Source organism: Cetorhinus maximus, chromosome 18 (genome assembly GCF_964194155.1).
Source record: "Cetorhinus maximus chromosome 18, sCetMax3.hap1.1, whole genome shotgun sequence".
In the NCBI taxonomy this organism is placed as follows: Eukaryota; Metazoa; Chordata; class Chondrichthyes; order Lamniformes; family Cetorhinidae; genus Cetorhinus; species Cetorhinus maximus.
This window is the reverse complement of record NC_135896.1, coordinates 35,962,202-35,983,879: the sequence shown is the minus strand read 5'-3', so window position 1 is coordinate 35,983,879 and position 21,678 is coordinate 35,962,202. Positions and strand designations below refer to the sequence as shown.

Below are 21,678 nucleotides of genomic sequence, written 5' to 3'. Positions count from 1 at the left end.
GGTGTATCTTGTGCCCCACATCCTGACTACTGTTCAGAGGCCTGTACATAACTCCCATTATGGTTTTTTTACCTTTGGGGTTCCTCAACTCTACCCACACAGACTCTACATCATCTGACCCTACATAATTTCTTGCTATCGATTTAATTTCATTTCTTACTAACAAAACAACCCCACCCCCTCTGCCAACCTGCCTATCTTTTCGATAGGATGTATATCCTTGTATATTTAGCTCCCACTCCTGATCCCCTTGCAGCCATGTCTCCGTGATGCCCACCACATCATACCTGACAATTTCAGTCTGCGCCACAAGCTCATTTACCTTATTTCATTTACTGCGTGCATTGAGATACAACACCTTCAGTCCTGTATTTCCCGTCCCCTTTCTCATTGTCGTCCCTTTATCTGATGTGCTTGAAGTTAGATTCCTAGCCCTTTCCAAACACTCTGTCCTATTTTGTTTTCTGGAGACTTTAATAGCCTCTCCTGGGCTCTCCTTTCTTTTCAGTTTTTTCATAATTTTCCATGAAGTTGAATCCACCCTCCCACACGCTAACCTGCTGCTTTGTTTCCCATTAGACATACTTCTTGGAGTTTTACCCTTCCCTCCCCCCCCCACTTTCTAGTTTAAAGTCCTGTTGACCACCCTATTTACCCTTTTCGCTAGAACATTGGTCCCAGATCGGTTCAGGTAGAGACCGTCCCAAAGGTACAGATCCCTCCTGTTCCAATACTGATGCCAGTGCCCCACGAAATGGAACCCCTCTTTCCCGCACCACTCCTTTAGCCACGTGTTTACTTCCCTTATTCTCACGTCCCTATACCAATTTGTACGTGGCTCGGGTAGTAATCCGGAGATTATAACCCTTGAGGACCTGTTCTTTAATTTAGCTCCTAGTTCCTGATAATCCCCAAACAGGTCCTCTTACCTATGTGGACCACAACAACTGGATCCTCCCCCCTCCCTCTCCAATGACCCTTCAAGCCGGCCAGAGATGTCCCTCACCCTGGCACCGGGCAGGCAACGTACCATGCGGGACTCTCGATCCTGCTTACAAAGGAAGCTATCAATTCCCCTAATTATAGAATCCCCTACAACTACCACTTGTCTTTTTGCTCCCCCCTCTTGAATGGCCTCCTGTGCCACGGTGCCGTGGTCAGCTGGCTCACCCTCCCTACAGCCCTGTTCCTCATCCACACAGGGAGCATGTACCTCGTACCTGTTGGGCAAGGTCAAGAGCTGAGGCTCCTCTGTTCCTGAACACAGGATCCCTCTACCTGCCTCACTTGCAGTCACACCCTGCTGACCCTGACCACTGACCGGACTTGAGGTACTTAATTTATCGGGTGTGACCGCCTCCTGATACAAAGCGTCCAGTTAACTCTCCCCCTCCCGGATGTGCTGCACCGTCCGGAGCTCGGACTCCAGCTCATCAATTCTGAGCCGGAGTTCCTCCAGCAACCAACACTTGCTGCAGATGTGGTCACTGCGGCTCGCAATGGGATCTGCCAGCTCCCACATCGTACAGCTACAGCACATCACCTGTCCAGCCAACTCTACTTAGATAATTTATTAATTAGCTTTGCAGTGTTTTTTTTCAAATTTGGTGCAGATTTCCTACCAACCAATCAGGTCACAGCTTTCCTGTGATGTCACTTTTTCAGTTTTGGCTTCAATTACTCTGTGCCCCAAGGTCACCGCTCCGTTGCTCCTCCCTCCGAGTCTGCTCCCTGGAGACAAGGCCGCGAATCCCCGAGGTAAGCTAGATTTATACTCACCGTTCTTTGACAGTGGGTCCTCCTCGATTCCCTCCTGAGTCGCGGTGGCTGCGATGACTTCTCCTAGAATGCTTCAGTCACTTCTCACCAGTGCCCTCTGTTGAATCAAGGAGATTTTAACTGGGCACTTAGAAAAACTCAAGATAATCGGGAAGAATCAGCATGGTTTTGTGAAAGGGAATTCGTGTTTAACCAATTTACTGGAGTTCTTTGAAGGAGTAACATGCGCTGTGTATAAAGGGAAGTCTGTGGACATACTGTACTTGGATTTCCAGAAGGCATTTGATAAGGTGCCACATCAAAGATTATTGCGGAAAATAAAAGCTCATGGTATAGGGGGTAACATATTAGCATGGATAGAAGATTGGTTGGCTAGCAGAAAACAGAAAGTATGCATAAATGGGCCTTTTTCTGATTGGCAGGATGTGACAAGTGGAGTCTTGCAAGGGCCTGTGCCGGGGCCTCAACTTTTTACAATTTATATCAATGACTTAGATGAGGGGAGCAAAGGCATTGTAGCTAAATTTGCAGATGACACAAAGATAGATGGGAAAGAATGTTGTGAAGCAGACATGAGGTTGCATAAGATCGATTGAGTGAGTGGGCAAAAATCTGGCAGATGGAGTATAATGTTGGAAAAGTTGAAGTTGTTCACTTTGACAGGAAGAATAAAAAACGGAGTATTACTTAAATGGAGAACGGCTGCAGAATTCCAAGCTGCAGAGTGATCTAGGTGTTCTAGTGCCTGAGTCACAAAAAGTTAGTATGCCAGTACAACAAGTAATTAAGAAGGCTAATGGAATGCTACCTCACTATGAGAGGAATTAAACATAAACTTAAGGATGTTATGCCTCAGTTATACAGGGCATTGGTGAGACCACATCTCGAATATTGTGTGCAGTTTTGGTCTCCTTATTTAAGGAACAATGTAAATGTGTTGAAGGCGGTTCAAAGGAGGTTAGCTAGATTGATACCTGGAATAAGCGGGCTGTCTTATGAGGAAAGGTTAGACAGGCTGGACTTGTTTCCACTAGAATTTAAAAGATTAAGGGGCAACTTGACTGAAGTATATAAGGTACAGCCTTGGAAAGATGGACGTGGAAAGGTTGTTTCCTCTTGTGTGTTAGTCCAAACGAGGGGGCACTGTTTTGAAATTAGGGGTCACCTTTTTAGGACAGAGATGAGGAGAATATTTTTCTCTGAGGGTTGTGCAATTCTGGAACTCCCTGCTTCAGAAGGCGGTGGAGGTGAGCTCATTGAATATTTTTAAGGCGGAGGTAGAGAGATTCTTGTTAGGTTATTAGGGGTAGATGAGAATGTGGAATTCAAAGCACATACTGATCAGCCATGATCTTATTGAATGGCGGAGCAGGCTCGAGGGGCTGAAGGCCTACTTCTGCTCCTATTTCGTATGTACATATGCTCGTATCATCATATGCTCGTAATGAATGGACTTCGTATGCTGCTGCTATATCAGAGGCTGTCAGTTCTTCAACCAACTTTGGAAATTCCTCCTCACTGTCCCCTACTGATACCTCATCAAGTTTCTGCATAAAACCTAGTCTTTTGTGCTGAGCAGAGAAATTGGCTGGTTCTATAAAATATAAATGGTTTTGTTAATTTCTTTATCTTCATGCCTAAGGGTGGTGGTGAACTGCCCCTTCACTTGGAGATATGTGCCTCCAGGCCCATATAGCTTTATGCCAGATGATTGAGATTTTGACTTCTTTAAGCCAATTTTAAAGCCAGTCTAATCTGTCCAATAAGACAGGGACTCCTGCCCAGGTGTCGAGTTTAAATTCCATTTTGTAACCTTGGATTTCCAACTCCACAGACCAGAACTGTTTATCGACATCTTTGATCTCTCCTAGGAAATCATCAGGTTCGAAAGGTATATCTTTTCTTTCTTGGACTTCAAAATGCTTGGGAACATGTTCTAGTTTTCTTCCCTTGAATGCTGTTTTGATTTACAAAACTATTTAAAATGACCAGTCCTGCTACAGAGAATGCATTCTGCTGAGCAATCTTTGCGGCAGTGTTGTCTGTTGGCACCACATCTGGAGCACTTGAATAAAGATGGAAGAGTTCTCCCTGCCTCTTTGATGGTTTTGGCGGGCATTTTCTCAGGCTTTTCAGTGGGCAAGGTATGCAACCTTGGGCCAACTCCTCCAAATCCCAGAATCACCCTGAATTACACCCTGATTTTGGTGTCTCGACTTGACCTGCCTGGCGATCTTTACAACCTTCTCTAGGGTCAGATCCTCTTTTGATTATAACAAATCGGAGAGTGCGTCATCGAGGATGCTGACTACAATGTGGTCTCTAATAAATTCGTATTTTAAGACTCCATAACCGCAGCTTCTTGTCAACCAATATAAGTCATTAATCAAGGAATCAATGGACTCCCCTGGCCTTTGGGTTCTCTGACTGAATACTGCTCTTTCCATAACCAAATTCTTTTTGGGGCTGAAGTATTTTTTAAAGGCCTGCATAACCTCGTTGTGTGACACCAAAGCTTCCTCAATGCCTTGCCATGCGATGGCATCATCAATAATGGCTCCAACAGCATATAAAAGTGCACAGACCTGGCATTTCTGAGGTTTCCTTTGTAACCCTGAAGCCATTTGGTACTTTTCAAACTGTCTGTTCCAGAGCTCCCATCGCTCCCCTTGCTGTGGACCTTCGATGTGTTGGTATGGTTGTGGGATGGGCTGTAGCTGCTCAGTGGCTATTGACATTGTGTGCCTCTCACAGTCCCCTCACCATGGTACTTTTCAGGTCTGATCTTCGTCACTGTGAAATCAATTTTCTTCTTCCACTATTTGTCGCTCATGGGTTGTCGATCTGTGGGCAGTTTGCTAGATCGTGGCCTCCAGCGCTGTCACAATGGGCGGGATTTTCCACACCCGCCCGCCACCACGATCTTCCAGTCCTGCCGCAAGTCAATGGACTTCTGGTTGGGGCACCACCTCACCCACAGCGGGTCCTGCCCGTGACGGGGCCAGAAAATCCCAGCCCATGTTTCAAAGGCTACAAGTGACATGAGATAGGTGGTATAGTTTTGCTAAAACTATTTATTTACACTATTTACAAGGCATCATAATTATCACATGGTATTCAGGACACAGACTATTCTGCGCCCGGCTCTCTTGGAGCCTCTCGGTCATCTGACAATGAATGTCACAGTTACATCATTAATAGTATCATGGTCTCATTAACATATCCATCAACCCATTACTCTACATGAACCACGTGCTAGCCATCTAGCCAACTGGGCTAACTGCAGCCCCCCACACACAGTCAGCTACATGCATCAATGTAATAGATACAAAAAATGCTGGAGATACACAGCAGGTCAGTCAGCACCTGTGGAGAGAGAAATAGAGTTAATGTTTCAGGTCCGTGACCTTTCAGCAAAACATCTCCACTGATGCTGCCTGACCTGCTGGTTATTTCCAGTATTTTCTGTTTTTTATTTCAGATTTCTAGCATCTGCAGTATTTTAATTTTGTACACATACATTGGTCTGTTACGCATCGATTGGACTCCACAATTTGCAGCCATTCCCACCCCAAGTCACACATCATTCTTGACTTAGAACTATGGGTGGAATTTTGTGGAGACGACGGGGTCTTGCTTGCCAGCTGGAGAGCTGACGAGAGTCCCACGTTGCCTCCTTTGGGGAAGGCCCGCCAAACCATGATCCAATCAGGCAGTAGAGAGGCCTGTGGTGGGCCTTTCCTTGGGATCTTGACCCTGGGGGCGGAGGTCCTGCCTAACGAGAGCTACCAGCCAATCAGAGGCTGAAAGATCTTTTACTCAGTAGCACCACAGGGGAGGTGTCGGCTGCTGCAGGAAAGATACCTACTGGAATCCCAGGGTTACGGAGCTGCCCAGTAATGGCAGGAGGGGATTCGTGGAATGGGGATTGCGGGGTAGAGGAGGTATAAGGTGTGACGGTAGCAAGGGCAGGGGGTTGGCTCTAAGCAGGCCCCTCTATCTCTTCCCAATGCCACCACCCACCCCGTCCCAATGTCATCGCCCCCCCAACCAGGAGGCTGCACAGATTAAATTGTCATGTACGCCACATGGCAACAGGCCCACCCGCAGCCAAGTTAATATCAGCCCAGCGGGATGAGGCCCTTAAGCGGTCATTAATTATTGACTCAAAGGCCGCGTTTGGCAGCGGAGCAGGAAAGTCAATCACAGGCCTTCCCAAAAGTCAGCGGGGTGCTCAGCTGCCACCTCCCGCCCAATTAAATGCCTTCCCCACCTCCAAACATGCCACTAGAGGGGGCAGAAAGTTCCACCCTATGTCACTGTTCCTTCACTGTCACTAGGACAAAAATCCTCTTTCCAAACAGCAACTTAAAAGTATTTTGTTGTGACTGTGATAAGTGAGAATATAATAACTCTTTGCCACCGCTGATTGAAACTTGGGTGTGGTAAAATTTGAATTCTGAAAATTTATGTTAACAAATATTTGTACCAACACCACACGGACCACAGCAACTCAAGAAGGTGGCTCACCACCACCTTCTCGAGAGCAGTTATGGGCAGGCACTTAGGAATGGGCAATAAATGCTGACATTATTGGAGATGCCCACATCCCATGAACTAATGGAAAAAAAAGTGAAATAAGCAGATCTTTGCACTGTCAGTAAATGGTTTGCATATGATTGATTCCAACTGTTGTAGCTGCAGCAATATCTGTATACTGAATTGTAAGACTTGTAAAATCTATAAATACTTTATTGGATAGTTTACTCCTAAAATGGACAAAGAGTGCAGAGTTATGTACAGGTACACAGGGAGAGCTCAACAATAAACATCAATGTCCTGTCATTAGAACCTGTTTTGTCAGAACAATAGGGCTAAGGAATTAGTGAGAAAAATGCACATGGATTAAATTTGTCCTGAAGTGAAGAAACCTCTAAAGGTTTTGTGTTGATGAAAAGGTTAACAAATATTCCTGGAATTCAAATTTTACCAGATCCAAGTTTCAATGAGCAGTGACAAAGAGTTATTATAATTTTACTTATTACAGTCACAACAAAATACTTTAAGTTGCTGTTGTCTGTTCTTTTCTGCCCCTAACATTAGCTGCAGTGCAATGACTAGGCAATCCATGTGTTCACACTAACTGAAGTGATTTCCTGCACAGATACATTTCAGTGGTTGAGCTGTTATTTGCCCACAATGCCTGAAAATCTAAGGCATGCAGTAGGGTAGTCAATTCATACTTTGTTTTTTTATAGTAGCTGAACTTTAAATTCATTTATACTGAATGGCCTTTTAAGTTCAAGGACATGATATTTCGTGCATTTCTATTTTAGAAGAATGTTGCATTCACCTTTTTCTAACTCCATTCTATTGTTTTAGAAATGCATTCATGACGAAGAGTCCTGAAGCTAAGAATGCTGTGCAGTCTCATCTTTCATCTTCTAGGTATAAATGAATGCAACAGTTTCAATCCTTTTTCAGCTTATCCAATCATGGATGCACATCTCCTTGCCAACTGCAGGCTGGATATCCAGAACTATATACTGGCACCTACTGCATTATTTAACAGCTTGCTTCAACTTGCTCTTCCCTGCCAATGCCAATGTTTGTCAATGTGCTATTTCATGTGTTCATCCAACCTGAAGATTAAGTCCTGGCTCATATAGATTCAAAAACCTGTTCAGCAATGAAGTTATACTGAAAAGGATATGAAATTAAATAATTAAACTCGTATTTAAAACTCCAGATCATGTTGAAAATAGCAGGAACACATGTGCGGCTCTAGGGAGCTAAAATGTAAATAATTCAGCCACCTGGGTCACTTCATTCTTTATTCAGCTTGAATAAAGAATCCACCACTATCAACATCCTGGGGGTTACCATTGACCAGAAACTGAACTGGACTAGCCATATAAATACTGTGGCGACAAGAGAAGGTCAGAGGCTATGAATCCCGCGGCGAGTAACTCACCGCCTGACTCCCCAAAGCCTGTCCACCATCTACAAGGCACAAGTCAGGAGTGTGATAGAATACTCTCCACTTGCCTCGATGAGTGCAGCTCTAATAACACTAAAGAAGCTTGACACCATCCAGGACAAAGCAGCCCACTTGATTGGCACCCCATCCACAAACATTCACCCCCTCCACCAATGACACACAGTGGCAGCAGTGTGTACCACCTACAAGATGCACTGCACCAAGGTTCCTTAGACAGCATCTTCCAAACCCACGACTGCTACCGTCTAAAAGGACTAGTGCATCAGACACATGGGAACACCACCACCTGGAAGTTCCCCTCCAAGCCACACACCATCCTGACCTGGAAATACATTGCCGTATATTCACTGTCACTGGGTCAAAATCCTGGAACTCCCTTCCTAACAGCACTGTGGGTGTACCTACATCATATGGACGGCAGTGGTTCAAGAAGACAGCTCACCACCAGCTTCTCGAGCAATTAGGGATGGACAATAAATGCTGGCCTAGCCAGAGACGCCCACATCCCACGAATGAATAAATCAAATGTGACAGCTTTCCCTTGACTGACAAATCCTGTTAGTTCATATTTCGCATTTTAACGTAGCCTCCATATGCGGACCTCTTTGCACATTCAAAAGAATCTGTGCAACAAAGAGATATCCCATCACAATTAAAACAATTCAGTTTCACTTGAACAATTTTCTCAAACTGAAGAACTCGTTGATAAGCATATTAAGCAGTAGCTCCAGGTGTTGTTTCTCCATCAACCCCCAATTGAGTATTCCTGAAGCTTGAACACTTTTGAAGAACTTTAAGACAGAAGTTATTCCTGTTATCCCTCCTGTAAGCCCCTGGTTCCAAATAGTATTTGAATAATTTCCAGAAGGCATCAACTTATTCACTAGCTTTCCCAGGTATTCTGCAGCTTCCAGCTCAGCCTTATATAATGTTCTAATTGAAAATCGTTTAACATTGTTAGTACTGTACATGCTGCTGTACAATTTGACAACATGCAGCTGTGCATTATTTGCAGATGATGCGAATAACAGGACTCTTTGTGCACGCCACTATGTAAAGATCATTGCTTGCACCTGACACTTAAGTGACCCAGTGATATTATTACATTGGTGTGCCTTTGCAACTGGAGAACATAGCCTGTCTCATTACTACACACACAGTTCCAATTTAAATCAATCATCTGGGAAGCTACCTAGCAGAGGTGAGGCATTTATCCAGAAATAGATAATACTGAAAGGAGAATCAAGCCACACTGCTTGTTAGTGGTTATAAAGCGACCAAGTTAGGGAGCTAGGGAAAAGGTTAACACTTTTTTTTGTTTTAAAATGAGATGGAGCTGTTCAGATGTAATCCAATGTTCAGAAAAACTCGCGATGTAATTTATTCTATACTAATTGAGCACCCGTGGCATTGCAGATGAGTGAAGAGCATATTACAGTTCAGGTTAGAGGTGGGAACTAACTGGACCAGGATGCACAGACATAACTCAGCCCATGTTTTAAGCAACAACACTCTGTCTTTATTATAATGTTTCTGTTTAAATTCCATTTCCAAATTTATAATGGAAACTGCCTTTGTAAACTGTAGCCCCTCCAGAGTGTAAATATAGTGTGACAAGTGTACATAGACAGGTTTCATTATAAATATGAACGTGAGAATTTCTAATTGAGATATGGAAAGATAGAATGTCAACTTTGTCCTGAAGATGCCCCAGGGATCACTATTCATCAATTGTTGACTCCAATGAAGCCCAGGATACTCAATTGTCTAATTTTAATCATGAAATCGTTACCTACTTAAAAGGTTAAATAAAAATTTTGTTGAAAGTAACAATAGTTGCCAGCACTATTTGTGTGATGAATGCAAATGATGTTATAGCACTGATGCAAACCAATTACATTCAATCACCTTGGTAAATTTTTCATATTCAGACACTTTTTTTCTCTCTCCAGCCTCCCTTCCTGTTTCTATAACTCCTTTGCTGATGGGACATATGAAATGTATTCAAACTAAAACATACATGTGGAACAGATGGAGCACTTAATTATAGCATTCTACTCTTATGGCTTTTGTGGGGTAGGGATTGAATGGATTTTCATTCACTCTTTTTGCAGGACAGATGGAAGGATTTTGTTTAAAGATGATCCCTGCAGTCCCAGGTTAGTCCACAGCTACAGAAACTTCCACACTGCCTCAGGTCATTAAGCCATGTGGCACCATCACAGCCATGCTAATGAAATGTAAATTTTAGCTTCAAGGAGGACTGATTAATAAAACTGCCTTGCCTTCCCTGTGAGAATGCTAATCCAGTGCCTCTTGCTGCTGCACATCTTGCAATACCTCAGATGCACCTAGCACTGGAACCAGGCTTAATTTCTGTGTTTTATTTATTCCCTACCCTGTAGACTGAAACCAGGGAGCGGCACCAGTAACGATGTGGTCACAGATGCCTTAGATTTTGATCGATTGAAGCAGGTATGCAGCCTGGGTATTTAAACGGAAGAAGCTACTAACATTAAATGTTTCTATAATATAATTTCCATTTTTAATCTTCAGAATAATAAAAATCTTACTTTGAACTGCCCTGTCAAAGTATACAGAGAAGAACCTTTCCAGCACCTTGTATAAATAAGCTTGCATTTATATAATTTAAACTCACAGGAAATACTGGAGGAAGTCGTAAAGGAGTTGCACAAGGTGAAGGAAGAGATTATTGATGGTAGGTATTATATTTGTTGTTGACTGTCATAAACAATAAAGTACCGACAAGCATGATGAATCAGGGTCCATGTCACGCTCGGCTGCTTTAAGATGTATTAATAATAGTCCCTTGCAGCTTGCAAATTTGACCTCCTACCTCCATCAAATTTGATCAGAATTCCCATCATTTGCAAGACATAGATAAAATTCTAGTACTTGATGTTAAATTCTTGGCTGTTCCTCAACGGGGATCTAAATACATGCTTTAAAAGAAAACTCTGTACAGTAATCATATTTTGGTAGCAATTGCCAACTCCATGTTTTTGAGAAAAATAACTCCAGTGGTTCACTGCTGCCCCTTAGTGGAACAATGGAGAACTTGACCTCCTGCTGTCCAAATTTCAAAACAATTCACCTTGGCCATCATGATAGCTCTTTTGTTCAGTTCACTTAAGAGGTGTGTTAAGTATCTTTAAGTGCAAACTGCATAAATTTAAATGTTTCTTTCAACTTTTTCAAAATTCAGTCTTGATATTGCAGAACAGATTTCAAACAAATATGTACTGGTCACTCCTTTGTGACCTTAGAGGCTTAAATCTTGGCCTCAGCTGCTGAACTACAATGAATAAGAATGTCAATTATTATTTCCTTGCCGATAGCTAATAGAACATTAAACTGTTGTATTCATATTCCTATTAACATCAACTCTCATTGTTTTTCAGCCATTAGACAAGAATTGAGCAGAATCAGTACAACGTAATAAATTTTGCACTTGGGAATGTGGGAAGTATTCAAAGGGATCTGGGAAGATGAGAGACAGCTGCGTGGAGGATTGTGTGGAAGATGACTAGGAGAGAAGCTATGCACTGAATGTCATGGTCGCTTTTAAACCCTTCATTGATTAGTGGACTCAATATGCGCTGCTGCTTACTGCCTTGGATCTGCTTCACATGAAAAGTCTTAATAATTCTCCAAAACAACAAAAAACTTTCAATAATTTTAATACTTGTGGATCTTATTTTCTAGGTTTTACAAAAAAATTGCACATCTGTTTTATGTTAGCCTTTGTAATTTTTTATTAGCTTATTTAAAGGTTTACATTACTTCTAGATTATGTTTTTAGATAAGAGCTTATAAGCACACACACACACACATTTTGCTTTTAGTAGGATAAAAGTTCAGTTATTTCTACCTTAAGACGTTACACAGTATTTTTGACTCTGTATTGAAAATTCTTTGCCAACAAAGAGATCCTTGTAGCATCACTGAAAAGGCGGAAACTTGTAAAAGTTGTGATATGATAATGACAATGGTAACTGATTTCTCAACAAATCTTTCAAATCTTATTAAAACAAGGTACATCAATGCAAAAGTGTCTGCGTTCATGTTACAATACAGGTGATACAGAACTATTCAAATTATGCTGAAATATTTTGACATATAGTTAGTCAAAGCATTTCCAGGTAAACAGTGCCTCACAAATTGTTACATCAACTGAATTAGATTAATTAAGTCCTCAGTGGAGCTGGAACTGTTAAGTGTCCCTTTTGCTGTCCTGAGTTAGCTGCCAATTTGATTCTGTACTATAAAAAGCAAACATTTAAGTGAAACTGTGTTTATCTGCTAAAATTAACTGCACATCTTTGTGTTGATTGCCAACATTTCTGTTATACTGGGCACTGGGCCAGCATTAACCAAAGGCTCTTTAAATGAAAACGGTGCTGATGATATTCATATGGCTAGGAAGACTCTGTGTTAAACCCTATTGCCATAAAGTTTATAAAATAGACATCCATGTACTTTCAAATAATGTATCAATTACATTACAGAAGAAATGGGTAAAAAGATTCAGCTGCACTTCGAAATGTACACACAAGCGTAGCTCAGTGTAATGCAACTGAAGAAAGTACGAGACCTGCTGAATTTTAAACAAACTCATAATATCTGTAAAACATGTTGGAATTCCAAAAACACCATCTTTAAAATTGATCCCATTTGAGCTCATAGTTGAGCCTGTTCAATGTCATGCATTTTTTTTTCCAATCACAATGTTTTAGTAATCCTTCACCATCTTAAAATACAAAACAAACTATACAGGTGTGGTGATCCTGTAGTTTTTGTACATACTGGGATTTGAAGGGGAGAGAGTGCAGCCCTCACTTGACATAGTCAGAGTGGAATTGGGCAGACCAGAGGCGGAACCTATGTTCATCCTCTTACTCCCGGAGTAGGGCAGTGGACAACCTGCTCACAGGGAGGTGTGGAGTAGGAGGATGAACATAGGTTCCATCTCTGCTCTGCCCAATTCCACTCTGAGCTACGCCAAGTGACGGCTGCGCACCTCACTATTGGTTGTCCACTGCCCTTCCAGCAGCAGATAATTCAAAGATGCAGAATAATTTACAATGAAAGGAAAATTACATGAAAATAAAGAATAAATGTTAAAAAGCCAGAAACTGTAGCATGTGTATAGGTGGCAATCCAACCAGAGAACTCCCCATATCTCACCGTTGAATTTAAACATGTTTGATATCTAATCTGGACATTTGGCCCTGTATTTTCAAAATTATCAATTTGTTTGTTTTTCCTTGATTGTTACAGTTCCCCTTTTCAAACAGGTTAATAATCACAGACCCCCATCTAAATTAATATACTCATAATATAAAGAATGTTTTAATTATGTTTTTAAGAAACTGGGGCATAACCTCCGAGCTCTCTAGTGTTGGATTTGGGGGGTACCCCAAAGATATGCTGGGGAATCCCTCTAGGAAGTTCCCAGGTAAGGGTTTGCAAGATAATTGTCCAGCAGTGCACACTTCCTCTGGACAATTGCCCTGCGCTGGGAACCATCCGAAAATGTAGTTTAAATTGCAAACTGTGGATGGTTCTGCCAGTGTTACACCAACAGTCACTCAGAAAAAGTTAGAAGAATTAAAACCCCTTCTAACTTCTGGGTAACTACTGTAAAGACCCAGACCAACCCCACGGGATTCCCCCCCACCCCGCCCCCAAACCCCTGCCTCATTGTTACTTTCACATTGGCCCAGATCTATGGTTCTATAAGAAGGTGCAATTAGAAAGGGTATCTGGGTGTCTTCGGACGGGCATGGACAAGATGGGCCGAATGGCCTCCTTCTGTGCTGTAACTTTTCTATGGTTCTATCTTCCAAGGAGCAGCAATCATCGTCGGATTGCGGTTCCGCTTAAACTTTGCCCCACTTCAACACTCCTCCCCGATTCTTGCCCGGTCTTCCAAGTCCACCTTTCCTAGAAATGCGGAGCATAGCATCCCTCGGAGAATTCCATCAGATCGCAGTAAAGTCGGGGGAAGATAGTACACGCCCCCTTTTTACAGCACTAGTTGCCATATGATAAGTTTAAAGGTCCAGTGTGAATGTTAGTGAATGGGTGAATGAGTGAATGGGTAGGTGCGTGAGTGGGTAGGGTGAGTGAAGTGATAAGTGGGTGAGAGGGTAGATTGGTAGCAGATAGATGAGGTAGGTGGGCAGAGTGGCAGGTGGGGGAGGTGGTAGGTGGATCAGGTGGCAGGTAAGTGAGGTAGTTGGGTAGAGTGGCAGGTGGGTGAGGTAGTTGGATAGGGTGGAAGGTGGATGAGCTGGTAGGTGAGTCAGGTGACAGGTGGGTGAGGTAGTTGAGTTGGGTGGCAGGTTGGGGAAGTAGTTGGGTAGGGTGGCAGGTGGATGAGGTGGTAGGTGGGTCAGGTGGCAGGTGGGTGAAGTAGTTGGGCAGGGTGGCAGGTGGATGAGGTGGTGAGAAGAATGAAAGGTGGGTAAGATGATAGATGAGTAGGGAGGAAGGTGCAGGGGACTGGTTGGGTGGGTGAGGTGGCAGGTGGATAAGTAGGTCGGGAGGGGTAGTCGGGTGATGGGGTAGCATGGTTAGCAGGGGTAGTCAGGTCAGGCCAGGGGTTAGTCGGGGCATTGGGGTTATTAGAGAGTTTGGGGAGGTGTAGTTAGGGGTTTGGCAGATAATCAGGTGGGTCACTGTGAGTGATTGGGGAGTCAATTCTGGAGGTACCTAGGAGTTAGACTAGGTTTAAATCTGTCTAACATTTCCTGGGTAACTATTCAGGTAAGTAAATCAAAGCTGTCCGAAGTCCCTGACTTCAGCTCAGAGTTGGAGACATTCGTGGAGGGTCCCAGGGAGCAGGGAATTGCTCATTGTAACTTCCCAGGCAATTCCCACACAGGTCAGCATGTCAGGACAGACCTGGGGTCCTGGAGCGCATCTTGAGTCATACATCTGGTCTCCGATGATCCAAAGACTGGTAGATCTGGACCTAGATTTCACAGGGGCCTGGAAAGACTCTTTGGACCTCAGTTTGAGAATCACTGTGTTAAAGGACTGAGGTACCAAATCTCACAATGAAACATCCAACTTTTCATTTTCCTCAGATTTTATTACTGATGGTTGTCATTGTTTTCAAGGTTATTGACCATATTGCTCTCAAAAATATTTTCCATCAAATTATACTGCAGAATTATTTTATGAATGAATTTTAGGAATTGTATTGTACTATGAACTGTGAGCTCAAACTTCTGATAGCTATTTCTTGCATTTCTAAAGCACCTTTAGTAAAAGTCCCAAGGCGCTTCATGAGGACATGACCAAATATTAAGCCACAAAGAAATATTAGGACAGGTGATCAAAAACTTGGTCAAAGATGTATATTTTAAGGAACATCTTAAAGTAGGAGAGAGAGGTAAAGAGGCGGGAAAGCTTAGCAAGGGAATTCCAGAATTTAGGGCCTAGGCAACTGAAGGTACAACCATCAACAGTGGATGAATTAGAATCGAAGGTTTAGTCCCAAGAATTTCCTTGCTGTGTGAAAAATAATTGTCCTATTGCACTATCCTGTGAAACTAGTTGTGTTTTAGTGCCGTTGTACTAGTTTCATTGCAGAATAAGCCCTTAACCATTCATTTGGTACAGCTATGATCTGTGTTGATTTAATTTTATTGATACTATAAGTCCATATGGAAAATAACCAAGTGATAGAAAATTAATGAATGACTGTACTTTAAGGTTTAGATAAAGCCTGAAAATCATTCAAATTCTGTTCTGATGGCTTTATTAAACACCAAAGTAACTGAGCAAAATGGAATCTTTATAAACTATCCAGTTTGCTATATCCTGAATAAGTAGTCAATTACAGCACTTTCGGTGGAAATTTGACTTAGTTTTTAGCCAGTCTGGAAATGCTGCTGAATTGTATACTTAATCCAGCAAACAAGTGAAGTAATAAATAGTCAAATCAGAGAGATCCTGGGCAGATATTTTTTAAAATGTGCTTTGGGAGCACATTTTGAATTTACAAAACTACTTAAATGAATTGATGTCATATTTAAAGTGTGACAATTCAATGGTTCCAGAGTTGCCATGGTCACACAAAAATCTAAATGCTGCCAGTAGTAAATTTGAGGTCATCCAAAACTCTGCTGCCCATATCCTAACTCCACCAAACCCTGTTCACCCATCGCACCTCTGCTCGCTGACCTACATTAGCTGCTGGTTATGTAACATCTCTACGAAGTTCTCATCTTTGTCTCTCATCCCTTCTTGGCCTCAGCCCTCCCTAAAGCTGTAATCTTCCCCCGCCTTGCACCCTCTGAGATAAGTGCTCCTCAACTCCCAGCCTCTTGAGCACTCCCGATTTTAATTGCTCCACCACTGTGGCTGCCAAGAGCCAAGGGTCCGAAAATCTCTCCCCAGACCTCTGTTTCTTTTCCTCTCTTCCCTGCTTTAAGATGCTCCTTAAAAGCTAACTCTTTGGCTAAGCTTTTGGTCATCTTCCCTCATTATCTCCTCATGTGCTTTAGTGTCATATCTGTGTTTGATATCTGTGAACCACCTTGAGGTGTTTTGCTGCATTAAAGCACTATGTAAACACAAGTTGTTGTTGAATTTTTTCTATGCCTTGTGCAAGAAGCAAGGGAAGCCATAGTAGAACATGGCAGTTAATGATATTTGGTGATTGAACAGATTACTGGTGATGGCCATCTTCAATTTATTGAATCACAGTAGGATGATGCCATCTTTGATGTTGATTCACTGAAGGGATTTGGAGCTTTATTATCAAAAGAGGAAAACAGACAGGACCAAGCTGGGTGCAAAGAAAGGACAACAGAGACTGAGATTATTTTAAAACCACTTGATGTGCACAACTTTTCAAGCATGAAGGTTGGATTGTGGGATCTTATTATGATGCATATCTGCTGCAAAAACTGTGAGAGCAGGATACCACTGATGGGTACAGCACTGAAAGTGAAGGTCAGAAGGAAAGTATGCCTTACAGCAGCATATGTTGTAGCAAAAGGCTTATACTGGGAATAACAGCCTCACTGACCCCTTTCACTTTTGTGCAAACCACAGAAATTGGAGTATTCAGAATAAAATCCCCACATTGACCAAAACAAAATATTCTTTGAAGTAATTGATAATATCTTAAGGAAAAGGATTACATAAAGACAGGAATAAACTAATCATCCCCTTGAGCCTGTTCTGCCATCCAATTAGATCATGGCTGATGTGTATCTTAACTCCATATTACCCCTCTTGGTTCTGTAACCCTTAATGCCCTTCATTTTAACAAGCACATCATTTGGGTCTGTCAGAAACCAGAGCCAACAAGTTTTAAAAAACAATTCGTTCACAAATGATATTGACTATTTGCTGCAGTAAATTTACCTTTGCTGAAAGAATAAAAAAAAAAGACTTCAGTGGAATGCATTGGCAATCCTTCCCTATCTGCATCAAGCAGAGATCTCATTAAAAAAACTAACTGATGTAAATTTAAATTTGCTAGTGAGTAGTAACCCCGCCATGCCATCTACTGACCTTACTGATGTTAGCACTTCCACTGCAGTCCTATGTACAGATTCATGATCGATGTAATGTGAAACAGTCTAGTATACTAGAAGGTCTACTGCAGCATGTAAGTTAATGTATGAAGATCTGACATTCAGCAGTTGCAGATAACTCCGAACACAGTAAAGCAATCCTACTTTCAATCAATTCCAATTATGATTGTAATATAAGCATCTCTGAACTAGAAGAATTTATGACTATTTAGAGATGGATGTTAACAACCAGAAGATTATTTTCAAACCCGAGACTCAATTTCCCACAATTTTTAATATTAACCTGAATCTCTTACTTTTTCACATATCCTTACAATAATGGATAGAGGTTAGCACGAAACTGTTAATTGATAATGAGAACTTCATCTTTTGTTTTCAGTGTGATAAACACAAAGGTTCAGAAACTAGAGCCACAAAAACAACAGCTGCTGCCCTCAATTCCAGCTCATTACCTTAAACTGCACACATGGGAACAGCAATTTATGTTGATGGCAGCAAAGGTAGTTGTCAAAGAAAACCACATACCTAGAGTCAACATACATTTTAAGCCTTTGGTGTCTTTAGGTCCTTTTTAAATAAGCCATGTGAGTGTAGAAAATTATAATTTTTAAAGATTAGTGTAGTTCATGATATCTCATTTAGTTACTAATGACATCAGTTTAGGTGCTGTATTGTAGCTATCTTAATCTGTTTTCACTACTTCCACATTACTGGTTTCAGATGTGCAGTAATGTGAAAATGGCAACATAAATCTGGATAATAACAAAAAACTACTGCGGATGCTGCAAAACAAAAACAGAATTACCTGGAAAAACTCAGCAGGTCTGGCAGCATCGGCGGAGAAGAAAAGAGTTGATGTTTCGAGTCCTCATGACCCTTCAGCAGAACTGAGTAAAGTTAGGAGAGGGGTGAAATATAAGCTGGTAAAATATAAGCCCCTCCCACAACTCTTTCTCCGGTACATCAATGATTACTTCGGTGCTGCTTCATGCTCTCGTCGGGACCTGGAAAAATTTATTAATTTTGCTTCCAATCTCCACCCCTCCATCATTTTCACATGGTCCATCTCTGACACTTCCCTTCCTTTCCTTGACCTCTCTGTCTCAATTTCTGGTGATAGACTGTCCACCAATATCCATTACAAGCCTACCGACTCCCACAGCTACCTCGGCTACCGCTCCTCACACCCCGCTTCCTGTAAGGACTCCATCCGATTCTCTCAGTTCCTTCGCCTCCGTTGCATCTGTTCTGATGATACTACCTTCAAAAACAGTTCCTTTGACATGTCCTCCTTCTTCCTTAACTGAGGTTTTCCACCCACGGTCGTTGACAGGGCCCTCAACCGTGTCTGGTCCATCTCCCGCGCATCCGCCCTCACGCCTTCTCCTCCCTCCCAGAAACATGATAGGGTCCCCCTTGTCCTCACTTATCACCCCACCAGCCTCCGCATTCAAAGGATCATCCTCCACCATTTCCGCCAACTCCAGCATGATGCCACCACCAAACACATCTTCCCTTCACCCCCCCGGCGGCATTCCGTAGGGATCGTTCCCTCCGGGACACCCTGGTCCACTCCTCCATCACCCCCTACTCCTCAACCCCCACCTATGGCACCTCCCCATGCCCATGCAGAAGATGCAACACCTGCCCCTTCACTTCCTCTCTCCTCACCGTCCAAGGGCCCAAACACTCCTTTCAAGTGAAGCAGCATTTCACTAACTTAGTCTACTGCATTCGTTGCTCCCAATGCGGTCTCCTCTACATTGGAGAGACCAAACATAAACTTGGCGACCACTTTGCAGAACACCTGCGGTTTGTCCGCAAGAAAGACCCAAACCTCCCTGTCGCTTGCCATTTTAACACTCCACCCTGCTCTCTTGCCCACATGTCTGTCCTTGGCTTGCTGCATTGTTCCAGTGAAGCCCAACGCAAACTGGAGGAACAGCACCTCATCTTCCGACTAGGCACTTTACAGCCTTCCGGACTGAATATTGAATTCAAAAATTTTAGATCTTGAACTCCCTGCCCCATCCCCACCCCCTTTCCGTTTCTTCCCGCTCCCTTTTGTTTTTTCCAATAATTTATATAGATTTTTCTTTTCCCACCTATTTCCATTATTTTTAAATCTACACCTGTAATGCCCTGTCAGTATTTTCACCCCACCCCCACTAGAGCTGTACCTTGAGTGTCCTGCCATCCATTCTTAATTAGCACATTCGTTTAGATAATATCACCACCTTTAACACGTCTTTGTTCCTTTGTCTGTGACATCTTTTGATTATCTGCTCCCATCACTGCTTGCTTGTCCCTACTACCACCTCCCCCACCCCAACTTCTCTTCCCCCACCCCACCCCCCCCCCCACCTTAAACCAGCTTATATTTCACCCTTCTCCTAACTTTACTCAGTTCTGCTGAAGGGTCATGAGGACTCGAAACGTCAACTCTTTTCTTCTCCACCGATGCTGCCAGACCTGCTGAGTTTTTCCAGGTAATTCTGAACATAAATCTGGAGTCAATTTCCAACCTGACCCCAGAATTTACCAGCATCAAGCGGTGAGATATCTATTCACATCACTCAGACGTTACCTCGTGATGTACAACTCCAATGCTATTGATTGCTGGATTTTAAAGGTGTTTAAGTATTCTCTCACATGTTCTGAGCATTTTATTAACTTACTGCAGAGTCTTATTCCCACCCTCAATCTGGAAACAGATCAACTAGAGAGTGGAAAACAAAAACAGAATTACCTGGAAAAACTCAGCAGGTCTGGCAGCATCGGCGGAGAAGAAAAGAGTTGACGTTTCGAGTCCTCATGACCCTTCAACAGAACTGAGTAAAATTAGAAGAGGGGTGAAATATAAGCTGGTTTAAGGTGGGGGGGGTGGGGGGAGAGAAGTTGGGGGGGTGGGGGGAGAGAAGTTGGGGGGGTGGGGGGAGAGAAGTTGGGGGGGGGGCGGGGTGGTTGTAGGGACAAGCAAGCAGTGATAGGAGCAGATAATCAAAAGATGTCACAGACAAAGGAACAAAGAGGTGTTAAGGGTGGTAATATTATCTAAGAGAATGTGCTAATTAAGAGTGGATGGCAGGACACACAAGGTACAGCTCTAGTGGGGGTGGGATGGAAAGACTGACAGGGCATTACAGTTATAGATTTAAAAATAATGGAAATAGGTGGGAAAAGAAAAATCTATATAAATTTTTTTATATATATATATATGTATATATATATATAAATCCTTTGTCTGTGACATCTTTTGATTATCTGCTCCTAATACTGCTTGCTTGTCCCTACAACCACCACCCCCCCACAACTTCTCTCCCCCCACCCCACCCCCCAACTTCTCTCCCCACCCCACCTTAAACCAGCTTATATTTCACCCCTCTCCTAATTTTACTCAGTTCTGTTGAAGGGTCATGAGGACTCGAAACATCAACTCTTTTCTTCTCCGCCGATGCTGCCAGACCTGCTGAGTTTTTCCAGGTAATTCTGTTTTTGTTTTGGATTTCCAGCATCCGCAGTAGTTTTTTGTTTTTATAACTAGAGAGTGGAGTTCTGTACACATTTGTTCAATTATGTACAGGTAAGCCTCAGAACAATAGTGCAGTATAATTTCAACCTGAAGAAGTGATTTTTTTCAATGTAAAATATCCCAGAGCCCTAACCTTCAATCAACATCATTAAACAGATTACCAGGTCATTATCACATTGTTGTTTGTGGGCGGCTGCTATGTGGAAATTGGCTGTCACGTTTTCCGCATTACGACAGTGATTATGCTTCAAAAGTAGTTCATTGGCTGTAAAGAGCTTTAGGATGCACTGAAGTCCTGAAAGGCGCTTTATAAATACAAATCTTCCTTTTACTTTTCTACTTTGCACCATATTAATAAAGTCATGTCCAAATCTTGCACCCACAGTCACCAATGACAGCAGATCATTCCAGAAATCTTAATGACCAATGACTCCACTTCATATAACCCTGGGAATCTCCAAACTCAGTAGGTGAACCTGTTTCAGAAAAAAGATGACTACGTTTCTAATAAAGTAACGATCATTATCAATGCTTCAGTTGATGTTGACTATGACTCAGATGCTTATATTCTTTCTCCAGGTAACAAGAGATCAGCTGACACGCAAAGCAGGCGACACCTGACACCCAGTATTTATTTTCAGATATACAGCTCTGTCTTATTTTAAGGTGATGGAAAGCTATTATGAGCTTTGATACATTTCAATTAAACATAGTTCTTTTTTCTTTCCTTTGTGCTTTGTAGGCCAACTTGTAGTTTTGGCATTTGATAGCCATCATTAAATCTT

General features: G+C 42.5%; 1 protein-coding gene across 12 annotated transcripts in view; it reads left to right on the top strand.

The window, feature by feature from the left end:
* The window catches only part of LOC144693065 (ena/VASP-like protein), a 329,238-nt gene extending 317,386 nt beyond the window's left edge, over positions 1–11,852 (top strand). For 6 of the 12 annotated variants that reach the window (XM_078562397.1, XM_078562393.1, XM_078562396.1 and 3 more), the window contains 4 exons: positions 7,162–7,227; positions 10,186–10,255; positions 10,442–10,499; positions 11,203–11,852. In XM_078562397.1, the coding sequence (XP_078418523.1) occupies positions 7,162–7,227; positions 10,186–10,255; positions 10,442–10,499; positions 11,203–11,240 (232 nt within the window). In that variant the 3' untranslated portion in view covers positions 11,241–11,852. Of the gene's footprint in view, positions 1–7,161; positions 7,228–10,183; positions 10,256–10,441; positions 10,500–11,202 lie in introns of all 12 variants that reach the window. The other 6 variants (XM_078562400.1, XM_078562402.1, XM_078562399.1 and 3 more) reach the window with 2 other exon arrangements.
* Positions 11,853–21,678: the final 9,826 nt, after the last annotated feature.